Source organism: Euleptes europaea, chromosome 7, assembly GCF_029931775.1.
Source record: "Euleptes europaea isolate rEulEur1 chromosome 7, rEulEur1.hap1, whole genome shotgun sequence".
Taxonomy (NCBI): domain Eukaryota; kingdom Metazoa; phylum Chordata; class Lepidosauria; order Squamata; family Sphaerodactylidae; genus Euleptes; species Euleptes europaea.
In genome coordinates this window covers 6,776,268-6,795,486 of record NC_079318.1, presented here as the reverse complement: position 1 = coordinate 6,795,486, position 19,219 = coordinate 6,776,268, and the positions used below count along the sequence as shown (strand labels likewise).

Below are 19,219 nucleotides of genomic sequence, written 5' to 3'. Positions count from 1 at the left end.
TTACATGACAGCAGAGAAGAGGACAGAATTTGCATACAAACACAGGCAGAAAACAAGTCATGTAACCCGTCAGTCATCATAAAAAAGCCACCAAATCCATTACTGAGACCTTTGCTGTTAAGTATTTTTAAAAGGGATAGGCTCTTGTTTTGATTTTTGCATCAATGTAATCCAGTAAGAGAAGACACCTGCCCCCCCCCCAAATACATTGGGCTGTTTCCAATACTAAATACAAAAAAAGAAAGGAAAAAAAAAAGGGGGGGGGGAAATGTCTGAGGTAGAAAGGTGGTCATGGCTTTCCTTTTCTGCAAAACTGTTTTCCTTCTCAAAATATCTATACCAAAATATATTTCTTTCTAGATGAAAAATCCACATATTAACTTCCTGTTTCTCCCCCGCTTTTGGCAAAACTCCCTCCCCTGCAAAAAATAATACTTAACATTTATATAGCACTTTGAACCATTAGAGTATTAAACATACATTATGTCTCATAACAACTCTGAGAGGTAGCCATTACCAGCTCTACTTCAGAAATGAGAAAACTGAGCGGTGACACTAGCACACCATCAGGAGCTGTAAGCATTACACCTGGACTATAGTTCCTATTCTGATTTCATTATTGATGTGGGATACTCCACTCGGCATTCCCCTTGCAGAAGACAACCAAACACTGGGCCTGATCTAAATTCTCTCCACTTCATATCTGGGCATAAATGTTAATAAAACCAGAGAGGAATTTCTTGAGTACTACTTAGATTGTTAAAAGATGCATATTACACAAATGCAACTTACTGAGCAAATGAGTTTTATAATGATAGCGAACGCCTGCACAAATCTACACACTCAGTGGTGAAGGAACAGTGCCGAATACCTTCTCATCGGCTGTGGCCGATCTTCTCCATAATTTCCCTGCTTTTAAACATGTACGTTAAGGAAGCCATTTAAAAATGCACACAAGGCTGAAATTTTCCAAACAACCTTTGTGATATGAGGACAAAACATTTTCGTAATACAGGAGACTAAGCCTCAAGTTATACACATTTCTATAAGCAGAATCAAATTATTGCAAATCCGGGCCTTTGCATTTGATGATATAACAAAAAGGCTTGACAAAATTTGGCACAAAACTAGACCATTGCCTTTCCTGTGCAGATAGCCAACATCACATAGATTCAGAATGGCTAAATTAAATAACATCCAAATGAACTTTAACTCACATTACAAGCCAAATAAAATCTGGGGGAAAACATATCCTTCTGCATTCAGTAGGGGAAAAGAATTCATTAGCACACCATTTTAGTGCCAGTGGTTATTGTAGCTGAATGTCTTGTTAGCTGGAGCGTGTACTCATAGATGGCTATAAATGATTTTTGTTAAATACTAATAGTATGGTTATGAGAAACTGATATTTGTTCACATTCTGAAATGAATACTATTAGACTAGTGTATAAATAAACTGGTGCAGAGCAGTATATGTGTCAGAAAAGAATGTACTAAAAATTGTAAATGCAAAAAGCTGAAAGGAATGTATAAATGTAATGCTTTGCTCCAAACTATGTATGCAATTCACTGCAGCAATATAAAAAAGAATGGATATAAACCCCACCCCCATTCCTGACGCTGTATATTATACAAATCAATGACATATGTATAACCATTTCCAAATACTCCACTGTTTGTTAATTTACAGTTGCATAGAGAGGGAAGGAAGAGGGAAAACACACATATATTAAAAAACCCACAACATCCTTATCTTTGGGTAGTTCAAGTGTTTTCCTATTTGAAGTAAAAACACACAGAGCTAAACAGTATGTTACAAGATACCATGCAGCCATCTGATTACTGGAACTTTATATTGGTATTTGTAGAAAAAGGGCTGTATTTGACATCAGGAAGAATAAGCTGTCTTCAGACTGAAAACTTCACATTGCCTGAATTTAAGGGGAAAAAATAGGTATAGTATTACTATCCACAGGTGTCCTTAGATGTGTTATCACCCCAAATAAATATTTAAGACTCGAATTCCAGCAGAGTTTCATGTTGGGTACAGTAAATAAATGGCTAAAAGTATTACAGCACATTTTACAGAAGCTTATATATATAGGACAAGGGCTTAACCATGATTCATAGAGTTGGAAGGGACCACCAGGGTCATCCTGTCCACCCCCCTGCACAATGCAGGAAATTCACAACTGCTTCCGCCCCTCCATACCCCCAGTGACCCCTACTCCATGCCCAGAAGAAGGTCAAGATGCCCTCCCTCTCACCATCTGCTTAAGGTAATAGAATCAGCATTGCTGACAGATGGCCATCTAACCTCTTCTTTAAAACCTCCAGGGAAGGAGAGCTTACCACCTCCCGAGGAAGCCTGTTCCACTGAGGAACCGCTCTGTTAGAAAATTCTTCCTAATGTCTAGACGGAAACTCTTTTGATTTAATTTCAACCCGTTGGTTCTGGTTGACCCTCTGGGGAAACAGAAAACAACTCGGCATGATCCTCTATATGACAGCCCTTCAAGTACTTGAAGATGGTTATCATATCCCCTTTCAGTCTTCTCCTCTAAACATACCCAGCTCCTTCAACCTTTCCTCATAGGATTTGGTCTCCAGACCCTTCACCATCTTTGTTGCCCTCCTCTGGACATGTTCCAGCTTGTCTACATCTTTCTTAAATTGCGGTGCCCAAACTTTTGCTTGCAGGGTGATGAGAAAGTTAAATATATATATATTAATGCACATCATACCTGTGGTCTCCCAGCAAGATTTGCTGTAAAAAAACAGAGTAATTATTTGCAGTAAAAGGGAAGAATTTAAGAATTAAAATTAAAAATCAATTCATATTTGAAACATGATACTGAAAAATAGCTGACTAGCAGTTTAAGAATATTTTGTGTTTTACCTTGCCACTCCTTAAATCTCAAATATTTAAACAACCATTTTAATCTTCAGATATTTTATGTCAGTATGCTGGCATAATGCTCCCGGGGTTGCACAATCACGTTACATTAATGGTTCTAGATTATATTTTCATTTCATTTGCTTCTATTATGGCTACTAACATGTGGTAAAATTGTGCATTGAAAAGATGTATAATGTTTTGAATGCTAATGTAAGATGAACTGTGCACAGAAAACCTTAAACTCTTTTTTAAATAATTTTTTAATTATTTTTCTATAGCAATCAAACAAAGTATTCAACAATCAATACAAGTAAACATCAAAGTATAGATTCTAATTAATAATTGTTGAAAATACATCCATATATAGATAATAAAAAATAAAATATAAAGACTTCCCCTACACCTCCCTCAATCTTATCATTTATTTGTTATCTCCTTTGTTTAAAATTCTAATCCTATTATTACAAACATTTATAAACATTTACTATTTCATTTACCTATTTTAAAATAAAGAGTAAAAAAACAAAAAGAAAAAAGGAACAGATGTAAAAAATAGAAACAAAAATGGATTAGATAATATGTAACATTTTTAACCTCCTTTAGAAATGAATATTCTAATTTCTCCGTTTCTCCCACATATCTAATAACTGTCAATTATGTTAATGTCATTAATTATGCTGTTTTTATCAAAGCCAAACAGTTTAATCAGACCTTTTTAATTAAGTCCCCCCAAAAAACTAAGCCCTTTGACCCCATCTCTTTATCTTAAATTTCCAACATCTTCCTCTCTTTCCCAAAAGCTTTGAACGATGAAGGGCATCCATGGAAGTTGTTAATGCAGTTCCCTCTGTAAAAATTGATGTAAGATAGTGAATCTGCAACAGATTTTCTTCCATCCCCAAGGCGAAGAGAAAAATCCCGGTGTTTCCAGCTGTTTGCCCTTTTAAGTTCTCCCAGTTAACTTTGAAAAGTTAATCAGGTAGTACATACAACCAAAAATCCAAGTCGCTTACATTCATCTCCATGGTTATCAGTCGGGTAGATTCAGTTTCTTCTTGCAGGTATATATCCTTCGGAAATCCTTCGTAGCTCTCCATCTCCTTTGCAGTGTTTAATTCTTCATTTAATGGTTTATCATTTGGGGAGCTTCCTTCTCTCATCTCAGATCTCATTGTCATAATCCGAACTTTAATGTCCTTAAGATCTCCCAGAATTTCATCCAATTTCCGAATAGCAAGTTCATAGGCGTCGTTTGTCAGAGAGAAGAGACGATCCATGCATTTAATCTCACTTTCCATGGTTGCCACTTCTGGTGGTTAATTGAAGTTTAATTTGTAAGATCCAGACAGGAATATGTTGAGTTGTAAAATGATGTTGCGGTGGGTAAAGTAAAAAGTTGCACGTCTGCCTCCTTCCTTTTGCCTAGGAACTGGGGAAGTATTTGCCAGTTACACAATGCCACACATCCGATCTCAAATCCCGTAGTATTCTCACGATGGCAGACGATAGCTGATACTTCCGGGTAAGACGTGGCAAAGGAATTTGTTTACTCAGAAAAGCCTCCTCCCGGAAATGGGGGGGGGAATCTGCTCGTCCCTCCTCCTTACACTTCAGGATTTCTGATTGGTGGCTATACCGTCATTCAAATAGTCCCGATGGTTGTGTCTATCCACCGATCAATTTGATTAGGATCCTGTCGGCTTATCGAATGTTTTTAAATGTCACAGAGTCAACCAAAACTCAGATGGGAGGATTTGGATTCTGTAGATATTTTTTCCACTCCTTCAAAGCTTCCAATTTCAGGTAAAACAAAAGAGTTCTTGTTACTTACTCAGATTTTAGAAGAGTAGGTATTCTTGCTTAAATATCGTTGCTTAGATGGTGATAGATAGGGGAGAGCTGAGCCTAAATTCCAAGAAAGACGTTCACGGCAATGGTTCCTCCTCAAGCCAGACGGGACCTCATCCAGGATTCCAAGAGTCGCACGATGGCTCTCTCGGCAAAACTGGGGGTCAAACCGCACTTCGTGGGCAGCAGGAGAAATCCTGTTTCCCAATCCACTGTGTAGGATCGGGAAGGGGTGCAGGATTACACCCCAGATTTGAACGAATCTTGGTTCTCATGAAAGCTCCGCAGCCCATATCTAAAAGGTTGTCAATGGGGCATTTTTCACGGTAGATTTTGCTTCTCTTTTGCCATGGACCAATAAAAAACCTGATTTAAATGTTTTTTCATGGCGGCGATTTATCCCCATCAATTATCTGTAGTTTTGGTTTTTCATGGGAACAAAGCACGCTGTATTTGACAATGGTTTGGTCTGTCCCTTTTGCAGGAGGCCTCCCCTTCCAACAAGCTCATTGTTTATGCCTGCCCCCAACTTCGCCCCAACTCCGCACAGCAGATTACCACGTGCAGTTCACCAGCCCCAGTGCAAAAAACAACCACCAGTCCCTCTGGTCTCCTCCATTTTTCTTCCACCCTCGCTCTGTTCTGCTTTTGGAACAGTCAGATTCCACATTGGGGGGGGGGGCAAGGCAGCGCTTTCCTCAAAGCTTCCCTCTATTTTCCATAGGTGTGGAACCCATTGCCTTTTAATGAAAGACAGGATTGGGGGGGGGGCAGGAATTGCATCCATGTGCCAAGAGGTGTGCCTTGGATCCAAGGTGTGCCTTGGATTTGCCGCTCTCTAGATGCACATTTTCCCAATCCTAATTCTCAAAACTCTTCTTAGGGGCTGACTGTTGAGTGTTGAGAATTTGGATGGGAAAAGGGTGCATCTAGAGGAAATCCAAGGAAAAACCTCCAGTGCATAAATGGCCACTGTAAACCTCTTGCATTAAAGCCAGTGCATCGGGAGAGAGAGGAGGGCTCCTGGCTTGCTCGCCGGCCCCGATCCAGCCAGTGTGCATGGCGGGGGGGGGGGGGAGAGGAAAGAAGGCCCCTGGCTTGCGCGCCGGCCCTGATCCGGCCTAGTGCATCGTGAGAGAGAGGAGGGCTCCTGGCTTGCTCGCCGGCCCCGATCCAGCCAGTGTGCATGGCGGGGGGGAGAGGAAAGAAGGCCCCTGGTTTGCGCGCCGGCCATGATCCAGCCCCAGTTCATCGAGAGAGAGAGGAGGGAGACCCAGAGCAGACTGGCTGCCCCTCTTCAGAAGAGTGATAGGAGGGAGTTTTGCCTTGGGTTTTCAGCTCTCAGGATGCACATTTTTCCCATCCGAATTCTCAAAAATACCCCCTCCCCGCTGGGGTAGAGGGGCCAACAGCCCCTTCCCTTGAACATCCCCCCCACGGGTCCAGATGCCCTAGACCAAGCTGCAGTCACCACCACCCCCAGCGCGCGACGCGCACATGGCGTGGCCCACCAGTCTCCCCTGGAGCCGTCCGTCCGACGTCCCCCTGGGCTTGGAGGTGTGGGCCCAGCTCCAAGGCCCATCCCGGGCGAGGGGCAGGGAAGGCGTGCCACCTGTCTGCCCGCTAGCCTCCGGGACGGAGGGAGAGAAGTGCCAAGACTATAGGCAGGCAGGCAGCAAAAGGGGCGGTATTCTTGTCCGACCGCGAAACTCCCCCAGCCAATAGTGATTGGTTCTTGCTAGGTCTTCCTGAGGGATTTTACTTCTATTACATTTTTTTAGGTTTTTGTGGGAAGCTACATTTATCACAAGCTTTCTCCAAATTTGGGGGACCCCCCTCCCCAGGTTTGCAGAAAAATCTGATACCTGTAAAAAAAAATTACATGGGAGGGGGTTAAATCCCCCCAAACCACTTACCTCCTCTGTCTACAGTGGAGTCCTGCGAGAGCTAACCCAGGCCTGCCCTTGGCGGGGGCCTGTGATAAATACTCTGGGGTGTCAGCTCAGGCGTCCATCCCTAGCATCTTGTAAATCAAACACGCTCAGGCAGGTGTGTTCCAAAGCAATGCTAATTTAATAAGCGCTAAAAGATGAATTTACAGAAGCGACTGCTTCTCAGCAAAGAGAAGGACTCTACCATAGTAACGGGAGATAAGGCTTCACAGAGAGACAGCATCAAAGACATAACATAGCATCTGAGCCTGAGAACTTAATCTTGCCAGCGGCTAGCTTTCGGCCTTGAAGGAATGCCAGGCTCCGGCAGCACTACAGAGGCAAAGGCCTGACATGGGGCCAACGAAAGCAGCAGCAGCAGCAGCAACCTCCTCTGGGCCTGCCCTCAGTGATGGTAGCCTGCAAGAACTGCACCAGCCTGCCCTTGGCAGCAGCAGATAGTGAGAGCTGTGCCATTGCAGACGCTGCCACAGTATGAGGAGGAGGAGGAGGAGGGCAGGAGAACGGAGAAGTTGACACTACCCCCCCCCAGCTGGCAAAGATGCAGGTAGCAGGGGGAGGAGTCGTCACTGCTCCCCAAGCTTACAACAGTGGAGGGGTGTGTGGGAGTCACCTCCTTCCCACTAAGCTGGCAAAGCTGTGAGATGGGTGCAGGAGCTGTTGTTGGGGGGAGCACAGTAGCTTCCCCCATACCAACCTGGCAAAGCTGGAGGTGGCGGTGGGAATAATCGCTATTAACTCCCCGCCCCCCCCCCCCCGCCAGACAGCAGCAGAGAAAGGGTTGAAAGACGGGATTGGGGTGAGTGAGTGAAGTGGTGGAGGTTGAAAAAAAGAGTGCCAGAAAAGGTGTGGGGAAGATGAAAAAAAAACAGGGGGAATGGGATGCCCCTTCCCTACAAGTTCATTGCAGATCCCCACTTGTCTTATGTCTAATTCTGAACCGCTGCATGAGCCAAGAAGGTGGTGGGTAGGCCAGCAGGCTGAGGGGGAGGAGGAGGGAGCAATAACTGCCATCACAGCTTTTAATTTTACTGAAATCTGAAGTTTTTAACAAAATTTATGTAAGGCAGTAGATTTCACATTAGATTCACTATTTCACAATCCTTGGTATTGCAGCCACAAGGAATCACAGTAATTCAGAACTTAAGTGGTTGAGAACTGTCATTATGCTCCGCGCTGCTGGCAATGCTGGACCAGTCCTTTGAGGCCAGGCCTGAGGCCAAGGGAGTTTCCTCGGCCTCAGAGCAGTCCGAGGGGGAGTCTGAACTCAACTGTCCCTCGGTGTCAGGCTGCTATCTCGGTTTCGTTATTGCCTCTGTCTCTGCGTTGTATTGTCTGCCCCCCAAGGTCGCATACCTAGGCCTGGGAACCCAGCTCCTGGGAAACTGTATTCAGCCTGTACGTGTAATCACCCGCTTTTCCTGCCTTATAATATCTCCCAGCTAGTGAGCCTCTCATAGCTGTCATTTTATTCGTTTGCACTGTATGCCTAATTGACCAGTAAAAGCCATCTGTTTGGACTCTATATGACTTTGTGGTGATTTCTGGTTCTGTGGGCCAAGGGCTGACATTATGACAGCTATCTCTTCACCATTCTACTAGCCAGGCTGGAGCCCAGGGGGGTTCGCCTGCCACTTGGATGGGAGCTATGCAGCTCTCCAGGTGATCTACACCCTGGAGCCCTTCTCTGAGGATCCTACTCTGTTACAAGACTTAATCGCTGAACTTTTCCGGACGACCCGAGAGGTTTGCCGCTTGAGGGGACTGGTACAGAAACAGTGGCAATCTCTTAAAGGACGTCTCTGGATGTTAACGTCGGAGGATACTGATGCTCGTCTAGATCTTCAGGACTTGGATCAATTACTGGACGATGCCCGATTGGCGACTGAGGATTTACAAATATTAACTGGACTTTTGGATAATCTTATTTCTCGAGAAACTCTTTCTACCATGGCGGGAGCCCCACCGGAGGGTTTTTCCCTGATCCCGGATGCAGCCAGCTGTCAGGCTGAGGCCAAGCGAGTCGCTATTAGCACCGCTCGTCTCCTTGTGGAATGTACAAAGGACACCCCGGTAGCCACCTTGGCTCAAGTTTTGACCTCGACCTTCGGAGCCGAGGCACCCGCACTGGCGGTTCGAGTACAACCTCTGCTGGGCGGGGAACCCGACCCCATACTCTCACTCCTGGAGACAGAACTTTTGCCGCGCATTACGGCAGAGACTGCCCTGAGACTTGAGAACGCCAAAGTTCTTGCGGATCAGCAAGCCGCCGAAGCGGCTAAGGTCGCAAGAGAGAGAGAGGCTGCGGAAGCAGCCAGGGCGGCTGCAGCAAGGATTAGGAATCAGGCGAACGTGGACACGCGCCCTAAGGGCAATGTACTAGGGCTATCAGGTCTGTCCTTTTCCCCGGCGTTTGTCCCGCCGCGCGCGACTCAACGCGCACGCCGTTTGGCTGACCGACGTCGAGACTCAGAAGAGTCTGAAGACGAGGATTTATATGGGGATAGCTCTCAATGGGCCACAAGCTTCCGGACCAGTAAGCCTCATCTTACTGGTGGCCCAAGTGAGGAGGCTCATTTCTTAAGAGCCCAGAATCGGGAGCTCTCCGACCGTGTTGATCAACTCCAAGACGTAATGGAACGTATGCTTCAGGAGAACAGGCAATTACAACAAACCCTGATAGCTCTGAGACAGCCCGTTCCGATACCGGGTCAGGGGGTACCCGTACAGCCACCCGCTAATGTGCCTGCTCCACCCTTGCCTCCTGGAGCTCCTGTTGCTCCTCCGCCCGGACCACCCGTGCAACCACCCGCTAATGTGCCTGCTCCACCCTTGCCTCCTGGAGCTCCTGTTGTCCCTCCGCCCGGACCACCCGTGCAACCGGGTCAACCTGCGCCCGGCCCTTGGAAGCAACTCAAATTGAGGACTACGTATGACGGATCTCTCGAGACTTTGCCTTGTTTCTTGCATCAAGTGGACAGTTATATGCGAGAACAAGGACAACTTTTCCCCACGGAAGACAGCCGGGTGCGTTACGTAGCTTCCCTTCTGACAGGTAAAGCGGCTGACTGGATGGTCCTCCAGTTTGACACCCGCTCTCGTGCTATTCGTTCCCTCAACAACTTCATGACTGCCCTGAGAAGGAGGTTTGAGGACCCCTTCCTGGGGGAAAGAGCCAAAACGGAACTCTTACAATTAAAACAAGGCTCTGCTACAGTTCGAGAATTTGCCGATGAATTTCAACGACTGGCAAGTAAAATTGTAGGTTGGCCCGAGACCACCCTGATCCATCATTTCAGGGAAGCCTTGCATCCTGACATTCTGAACTGGTCTTACATGCGAGGCAATCCCGATACCCTCGAAGACTGGATCCTATTAGCCGAGGAAGTGGAAAGCCGCCGACGCTTCATTTCTCTCGTCCGTCAAAAGCACAAGGAAAAAGGCACCCAAAAGCCTCAACCCAAGGCACCACTGCTCGTCCCACGAAATCCCCCACGTCCGCCCCAGGAACGTGAAGCCCGATTTCAGAGGGGTGCCTGTCTTACTTGCGGAGAAATGGGCCACTTTGCAGCCGTTTGCCCACGCCGCCAGGAAATATTTCGTCCCAGCACGACAACCCGCGCCCGAGGTCGTCCACCACGCAGAGGCACCGCGGCCACCCGCAGCGCAGCTCCGGGAAGACCCACACCCTCTGCACTCCATGCCGGGGACCCAGCCTCCCTGCCTACTACCAACGACCCCGCCGGGTCTCGGATTACAAGTGCCCCATTGGGGGACGATTTTCCCTCTTCGGATGAGGAAAATCCTTGGATTTCTCCAGCCTTAAACCTGGAATCTCCCCTCGACTTGTCAAAAAACGGCTCCGGTCTGTGGTGAATGGAGCGTCTCCACAGACCTCTCAGGATCTTCCTATCAAACCGAATGCTCCTACCAAAATTAAAGACGTGGACTCCACCGTCTACGTGGATGCAGTTTTACAGCAACTTAACGGTGGCCCACAAATCCCCGTCAAAGCACTAATTGACTCCGGTTGCTGTCGCACTCTCATAAGCGAAGCCACTTTTGCTGCACTCAGAGCCGACTCTGAGGCTTTACCCGCCCCCGTCCAATTTGCCCAAATGGACGGAAGCCATTTCCAGGGGGGTCCAGTTGATCACCGCACCATAGGGGTGGCAATGGGAATTGGTTCCCACTGGGAACAAATAGACTTCACTATAGCCCCTATCCGATTTGAAGTGGTCTTGGGAATTAACTGGATTAAAGGACATAGTCCCAGTATTGATTGGGAAACAAACACTATCTCCTTCGCTAGTCCCACCTGCGGCCAGCATCGGCAAAACTTTGCTCTGCTATATCCGCCCGTTCCAGCATTAACCTCTACTGCCCCAGCACCACCGGCTCTACCCGCTGTGTACCGGGACTTTGAAGATGTCTTCGACCTTAAGGAATGTGATGCCTTACCCCCCCACCGGGCCTCAGACTGTGCGATTGAAGTGGTAAAGGACTGCACATTAACCAAGAGTAAGATTTACCCTATGAGCGCTTCCGAGCGCACTGTCCTCCGGGACTTTTTGGACAAAAACCTCGCCAGAGGGTTCATTCGCCCTTCGAATGCCCCAAACTCGGCCCCCGCGTTTTTCGTCCGGAAAAAAGAGGGCGACCTTCGCCTGTGCATTGACTTCAGAAAGCTCAATGCGGTTACCCAGACCAATGCCTATCCTATCCCATTAATATCCGATATTTTGGGACAATTACAGGAAGGCCGTGTGTTCTCTAAATTAGACTTGGTGGAAGCTTACTACCGAGTCCGTATCCGCGAAGGGGATGAGCACCTCACTGCCTTCTCTAGCTGTTTCGGAATGTATGAATTCCTTGTGATGCCGTTCGGATTAAAAGGGGCCCCGGGGGTCTTCATGCAACTCATCAATGAAATCCTACATGACCTTCTATATCGTGGGGTGGTGGTCTACTTAGATGACATTCTCATTTATTCGAAAACTATGGACGAGCATGTGGCTCTGGTCAGGGAAGTTCTGCAACGCCTGCGCAACCATCAACTTTTCGCAAAACTTGCTAAGTGCGAATTTCACCAAAGCAAACTCACGTTTTTGGGATACATCATCTCCCACCAAGGTCTTCGCATGGACCCCGCCAAAGTCCAAGCCGTCCTCGATTGGACTCCCCCCACCAACCGGAAGCAAGTACAGCAATTTCTGGGATTTGCAAACTTCTATCGAGGATTCATCCCTAACTTCGCCCAGGTGGCTCTACCCATTACGGACCTACTGAAAACTAAGGGAAAAGTAAGCTCGGCTGCCTTGCCCTCCGCGAAAATCCTATGGACTGAGCAATGCCAAGCCGCCTTTCTGGCCCTCAAACGCCTCTTCACTTCGGAGCCGGTGCTACAGCACCCAGACCCAAATCAAATGTTCATTGTGCAAGTCGATGCTTCCGATGTAGCCATGGGAGGGGCTCTCCTCCAGCAAGGACCGGATGGTCTTCTTCACCCTTGCGCTTACTTTTCAAAAAAATTTGCGCACGCTCAATTAAACTGGCCCATCTGGGAGAAAGAGGCCTCCGCAGTTCATCATGCTCTGACTCTATGGCGACAATTCTTGGAAGGGTCTAAAGTCCCCTTTGAGGTTTGGACCGATCACAAAAATCTAGCTGCCCTCACGGGGTCCCATAAGCTATCAGCGAAACAACAACGGTGGGCGGAGTTCTTTGCGCAGTTCCGTTTCACCCTGAAGCACGTCCCTGGGAAACAGAACGTTCTTGCGGATGCCCTCTCCCGTTTACCACAATATCCGGTAAAACTCGAAAGACCCACCAATTCTCTGTTCACCCCTATGCAACGTGGGGCTCTACCTATGCTGGCTGTACAAACTCGATCCCAGCATCAGCACACCTTACCCAACGTACAACTTCCGCCAGCTCAACCGGCTGCCCAGCCGCCACCGCAACAAACCGGAGTTCCCGCCCTTCCTACCCCTCCGACCGCCCAGCCGCCTGCAGTCTGCGCGCCGCCGCACGTAAGCACTAGCCCCATAACTGTTTCTAAGATCTCCATGGCCGACGGGGGGGCCCCCTCCAAAATCCCCATCTCCGAGTCCTTTTTAACTGTCCTTCGGGACCAGTGCCTTTTAGAACGTTCCGCTCATACCCTACCCCCTGGTGTTTTGGAACAAGGAGGATCCTGGTACAAGGACTCGAAATTGTATGTCCCCAAGGCTCTCCGAAAGGACGTTTTACATTTAGCCCATGGAGCCAAAACAGCTGGGCACTTTGGGTTTCTGAAAACCCTTCACTTATTGCGCAGACAGTTCTGGTGGGGGGGAATGCGTTCCGACATTGACTCCTTCATCCGCAGCTGTCCCGTTTGTGCCGCTGCGAAACGATCGCAGGGCAAACCCCCGGGACTGCTACAACCTCTTGAAACGCCCAGCAAACCTTGGGAAGTGATTGCTATGGACTTCATGACTGATCTCCCTCTCAGTGGGGGTAAAACTGTGTTGTGGGTTGTTACTGATTTGTTTTCTAAGCAAATACATTTAATTCCATGCGCAGGGATTCCCTCTGCTCAGAAACTGGCCCGCCTCTTCGTGACGCATATCTTTCGTTTACATTCGTTTCCGCGTAAGATAATTTGTGACCGCGGCAGTGGTTTCGTTTCTAAGTTTTGGAAAGCTTTCCTCAAGTTGGTGGGAGTGGAACAAGGGTTGTCTAGTGCATACCATCCTCAAACTGATGGTCAAACTGAACGTGTCAATGCTGTACTTGAATGTTATTTACGCTGTTATGTTAACTACCACCAGGATAACTGGGTAGAACTGTTACCTTTAGCAGAATATGCCTACAATAATGCCATGCATCAATCCACAGGTTTTAGCCCATTTTTTGCTGTGTATGGACAAGATTTCAGTCCCATCGCTCCTACAGATGATATAGAGGGGGAGGGGAACCCCGACATTGCCTCCTGGGCACACGCCCTCCGTACCACTTGGCCCTGGCTCGTTAGCAACCTCGACCGAGCCAAACGTAAATACAAAGCACAAGCTGACAAACATCGCTCCCCCGGGGGTGATCTGCAAGTGGGTACTTTGGTTTACCTTTCCACCAAAAATCTCCGTTCCACCCAACCGTGCCATAAGCTCAGTGCTAAATACATTGGCCCTTTCCCCATCACCCGGGTCATAAACCCTGTCACGGTGGAACTGGCTCTCCCCAAATCCTTGAGGCGTGTGCATCCTGTTTTCCACATTAGCCTCCTCAAACCCCATGTTGCTTCTCCACAGTGGCATCCGGACCCACCTCCTGCGCAACCCATCATGGTGGGGGGGGAGGAACACTTCGAAGTCTCCAAGATCCTTGACTCCCGTGTTCACCATGGCAACCTGCAATACTTGGTCCGTTGGAAACATTTCCCCCCTGCCTATGACGAATGGGTACGCGCACGGGATGTCTCCGCCCCCGACCTCGTCGACGCCTTTCACATTGCTTACCCAGATCGGCCAGCCCCCTTGCGAACTGGGAGGGGGCCTTGAGGGGAGCAGAATGTCAGGCTGCTATCTCGGTTTCGTTATTGCCTCTGTCTCTGCGTTGTATTGTCTGCCCCCCAAGGTCGCATACCTAGGCCTGGGAACCCAGCTCCTGGGAAACTGTATTCAGCCTGTACGTGTAATCACCCGCTTTTCCTGCCTTATAATATCTCCCAGCTAGTGAGCCTCTCATAGCTGTCATTTTATTCGTTTGCACTGTATGCCTAATTGACCAGTAAAAGCCATCTGTTTGGACTCTATATGACTTTGTGGTGATTTCTGGTTCTGTGGGCCAAGGGCTGACACTCGGTGGATGCCAGGAGCTCTAGCAATCAGTGGCTTTTCCTCCCCGGCCTCCATCTGGCCTTAAACAGCCAACCAGCCAGCCAAATCCCTCCCTTGGCTCCTCCCCTGACTCCACCCTTCCACAATCTACAAAGGGCCATGGCTTTCTTCAGCCCCCTAGCCGCCCACATGCAACTGCACGTTGCTCGGGCGCCCCGGCCTTGCCCCGGCCTCCCATCTGGCCTTAAACAGCCAACCAGCCAGCCAAATCCCTCCCTTGGCTCCTCCCCTGACTCCACCCTCCCACAAACTACAAAGGGCCATGGCTTCCTTCAGCCCCCTAGCCGCCCACATGCAACTGCACGTTGCTCGGGCGCCCCGGCCTTGCCCCAGCCTCCCATCTGGCCTTAAACAGCCAACCAGCCAGCCAAATCCCTCCCTTGGCACCCTCCCCTGACTTCACCCTCCCACAATCTGCAAAGGGCCATGGCTTCCTTCAGCCCCCTAGCCGCCCACATGCAACTGCACGTTGCTCGGGCGCCCCGGCCTTGCCCCGGCCTCCCATCTGGCCTTAAACAGCCAACCAGCCAGCCAAATCCCTCCCTTGGCACCCTCCCCTGACTCCACCCTCCCACAATCTACAAAGGGCCATGGCTTCCTTCAGCCCCCTAGCAGCCCACATGCAACTGCACGTTGCTCGGGCGCCCCGGCCTTGCCCTACCGCCTGTCAGCTGTTTGGTGGTGGGCGGGGCTCCCGTGCCTGAAGCGGCGGTGTCGGGGAGTTTGCGTGGCTCTTGGGTCCCCTGCGCTTCCTCGGTTGTTAGCAGCGGCTCCTCCCTCTTCCCTGGGCTACTGCCAACCTTGCCTGAGGAGAGAGAAGGACCTGGTGTGTCTGGGACTTCTTGCGGTACTGGAGCTTTTTGGGCGGTTTGCCCGCCCACGGACCATTGCCGGGAGTCCACTCTCGGCCAGAAGAGCCCTGCGGCCATGACTGGGCCTGCAGGAGCAGGACAAGAACATAAAGGAGAAAACAATTTCCATACAGAATGACATCAGCCTGATGTGTTCTTTAAAAAGGCAAAAGCATACAGGTAGTCAGAAAGTGCCCTGACCTGGATGGCCCTGGCTAGATTCATCTCATCAGATCTCAGAAGTTAAGCAGGGTTGAGAACTGCCTGGCCTCAAAGGACGTGTCCAGCATTGCCAGCAGCGCGGAGCATAATGACAGTTCTCAACCACGTAACCTGGTTAGTACTTGGATGGGAGACCACCAAGGAATACCCAGGTCGCTATGCTGAGAAGAGCAATGGCAAATTACCTCTGTTAGTATCTTGCCTTGAAAACCCTACTGGGTTGCTGTAAGTCGGCTGTGACTTGATGGGTGTTTACACACACAGTCAGAAAGCAAGTTCTCAGATTTTGGATCCAAAAACTTTTAACATGTTCAAACAAGATATGAACACATGAAGTTGGCTGATACACAGCCAGAGTACTGTCTGATTGGCACTGGTTCTCCAGTGTTTCAGATCCCCTAGTGCCTGATCCTTTTGAGGTGTCATGCATTGGAACCAGAAACCTTCTGCATGCATTGAGCGATGGTCCTATCCCTGAAAGGATTTTGTTGCCAGAAAGCACAGTTTCACCACTGCAATCAATACAACAGAACTACGATGATTAATAAGGTGAATTCTGATGCTTGCAGGAGGAGCTTGCTGCCATTCCATTAGGTATAATGAAATAGCAGTAAAACATAAAAATGTAAATCTGAAATAGAATTCAGAGCATCCAAAACTTTGGAGTGGGTTGTCATCAATACACTAATAACATCCAGCTATACATCACATAGAATAATCCTTCAGAAGCACCTGTCTACATTTTAGGACAGTGTCTAAAAGTTGTGGTTGAGAGGCTGAGGAAGAACATACTGAATTACGATAAGAGGGAGGTAATGCTGGCTGGGATTCTGGAGGGAACTATGCTACTCTCCTTGGATGGTAGAGCCAATCATCAACAGAGTTAAGAGCTCTGGGATTCTGTTGGGTCTGTTCTGCTGGAAAAGAAGGTAAACCAAGCGGCAAAAGTGCCTTTTTTTTCAACTTCTTCTGGAACAGAAAATGTTCCTTTTCAGATCCAGCTCACCTGGCCATGCTAATCCACGCTACAAAACTCTTGAGACTGGACTATTGTAACTCACTGCCCTTAAAGACAACATGCAAGCTACAACAGGTGCAGACTCTGGCAGCAAGACCAGAGAGGCATTAAAAGTTTTAAACTTATTACTCCAATTTAAGATCACTAGACTGTCAGTTTGCTTCCATGTTGAACGCTGTGCTGGTGTTAACCCATAAAGCTCTTTGTAACTTGGAACTCCCTCATACCTGCAGGACTGCCTCCACCCATATGTGCTGAATGGCAGCTCTGACCATCAGACCAGGGATTAGTAGTAGTTCCTCAGCTCAGGTCATTGAGAACTGTTTCTGCTCACTTCAGGCATTCTTGGAGGCTGCTTTGGCTGTATTGTACAGGATGTGAGGTAGACCCCAACAATGATAAGATTCAGGAAGCTCTATATAGCGGAGCTTTTCTGATATGCTCCTAATGGCCAAATAGTGGAGGTGAGTATTATGAGTAATGGCTTGCTCTTTTCTTTTTATTTGTCCTGTATTTCTGTGAAAGATTTTGGCTGGTTTTAATTATCTAAGTTTCTTTGGGTTGTGTTAATCTGGAGAACAGTGGGATATAAAAATTTTAAATAAATAAAAATTAAAGATTGCATGTGAAGCTTTTCCGAGGTCATTTGCTTTAATGGACACCTGAAATAAAATGTAGCTTGCCCTTTACCACAGTATAGAAGATTTGCAATTTATAACTGAAGCTGATAAATATTCATCTAATGACCTCAAACAGCTGTGCTAGTTTAGAATCAGACCCTCAAATCTGAATTAGAAGTGGGAGATGGGCATTTATCTGCAGCTAGCCCCAGACCCCAGGGATCAGTTCAAACAAACCAGATTGTAATTTGCTTTCTAGTTGTATATAAAGTGTTTCCTGTGTGCTATACTTCCTCAAAGAGGAGGAAAACACACATGAGAGATAAAGGGAATGTTTAATAAAGTTCAGCAGAGGCTGGACAACATAATATAATTTGATTTTATCTTAGAACTTTGCATAAGATTATGCACCTTAAAAGCCTCAGCTTTTATAAATGGACAACGTATTTACTTTTATGGCCACTGCAGAGGAAGCAGTACAAAGTTGTTACTGAACTACGAACAATTGAAAATGTAGTTTTTCCTTCCTATTTAATATCACAAAACAAAGGTTTAAAATGATCACAACAACAGTTATCCAAAACGACTTCTCTGTAAAGAAGAAATCTGCACAGTATTCTGTTTTAAATACAAGGACTGATTTAAATACAAGCAAGCAAGAGGGAACAATTGTCGGAGTTCTTATCAGTCTTCCTGAATGGAAAATGAATGAACAATTAAGAGCTGTAATCAATCATTCCAGTGGAATAAATAAGATACAAAGCACTCTTGGTCCTATTTCTGTGGGATGTTTCCATGCCTTTAGAATCTATGGCTGATAGATGTATATTTCTTCTACTCTGTTCTTCTACTCACGTCTTTCCATGTCTGTGCTGGAACTATAAATTTAAGGACATCGAAGTATTTTAGCTGCTACTTGTCCATGTACTAGATAAAGTAATTAGAAGCTCATTGTCCAATTTGCAGTTGCTATCAACCCTAAAAATAAAAATGTGTCTGGCATCATTGTGATGCCAAGTTCAAAGCAGAAAAACACTGTTTGGAACAACCAGTCTCAAAAAATGGGGTAATGGAGTGAAATCACTGGCAACAAAAAATCAACACCTTTTTATAAAAAGAAAAAACAGTTTCAGCTCTGACATGGCTTTACTTTGGCCTCTGTTCACTGAGGGATGACTAGAACTATTATTTATTTATTTACTTGTTTCATTAATACCCTGCCTTTCTCCCTAATGGAGGCCCAAAGCAGTTTATACTGTTCTCCTCTCATCCATGCTATCTTCGCAACAACCCTGTGAGGTAGGTTAGGCTGAGCATGCAGCAAGCTTCCATGACAGAGTGAACATTTGAACCTGTCTCCCAGATCCTATACGACATTCTAACTACTACACTACAGTACACTAGATATTTAAATACTCATTAATCATGGCTGTAAGATCAGCTCAGTGGTTAAAGGGCCCTGTCGCCATAAGATACGGTACATTCTTTACTTCCCGATATTCAAGCATTATGGCACATTTTAATGTCAAAATCACTCTTATGATCCAATAATTAAAAACACCTGAGTTAAACTTATCATAATGTATATATTTGCATGGTGGGGAAGTGCACCAAGGTCTTTTTTAAAATACAATTAATTTCTCCAAGACTAATTGCATGAACAATTGCATCAATCCAATAGGATATTTGTGATACTTTATATCACTGGTATGGTGAAACAAGGAAGAGGTGCTGACCTCCATTATGAAAAGGCTTCATGAGTAGCCCTGTTAACATGTTGTTATTTATTATTATTTAAAATATTTTAAATATTCCACCTGGTCAGAGTGCCCAAGGCAGTGCACAAAACCATTAAAACATTTGAACAATTAAAAACATTAAAAGTATAAAATAATTCAATAAAACATAAACAACACCAGAACCAGA

The 19,219-nt window shown here is 46.9% G+C and overlaps 1 protein-coding gene across 6 annotated transcripts in view; it reads right to left on the bottom strand.

Moving 5' to 3' along the window:
• Positions 1-1,308: 1,308 nt before the first annotated feature.
• Positions 1,309-19,219, bottom strand: part of UTRN (utrophin) — a 760,310-nt gene continuing 742,399 nt past the window's right edge. For all 6 annotated transcript variants that reach the window (XM_056853742.1, XM_056853743.1, XM_056853744.1 and 3 more), the window contains one exon: positions 1,309-1,931. In XM_056853742.1, coding sequence (XP_056709720.1) covers positions 1,909-1,931 — 23 coding nt within the window. In that variant the 3' untranslated portion in view covers positions 1,309-1,908. The remainder of the gene's footprint in view (positions 1,932-19,219) is intronic.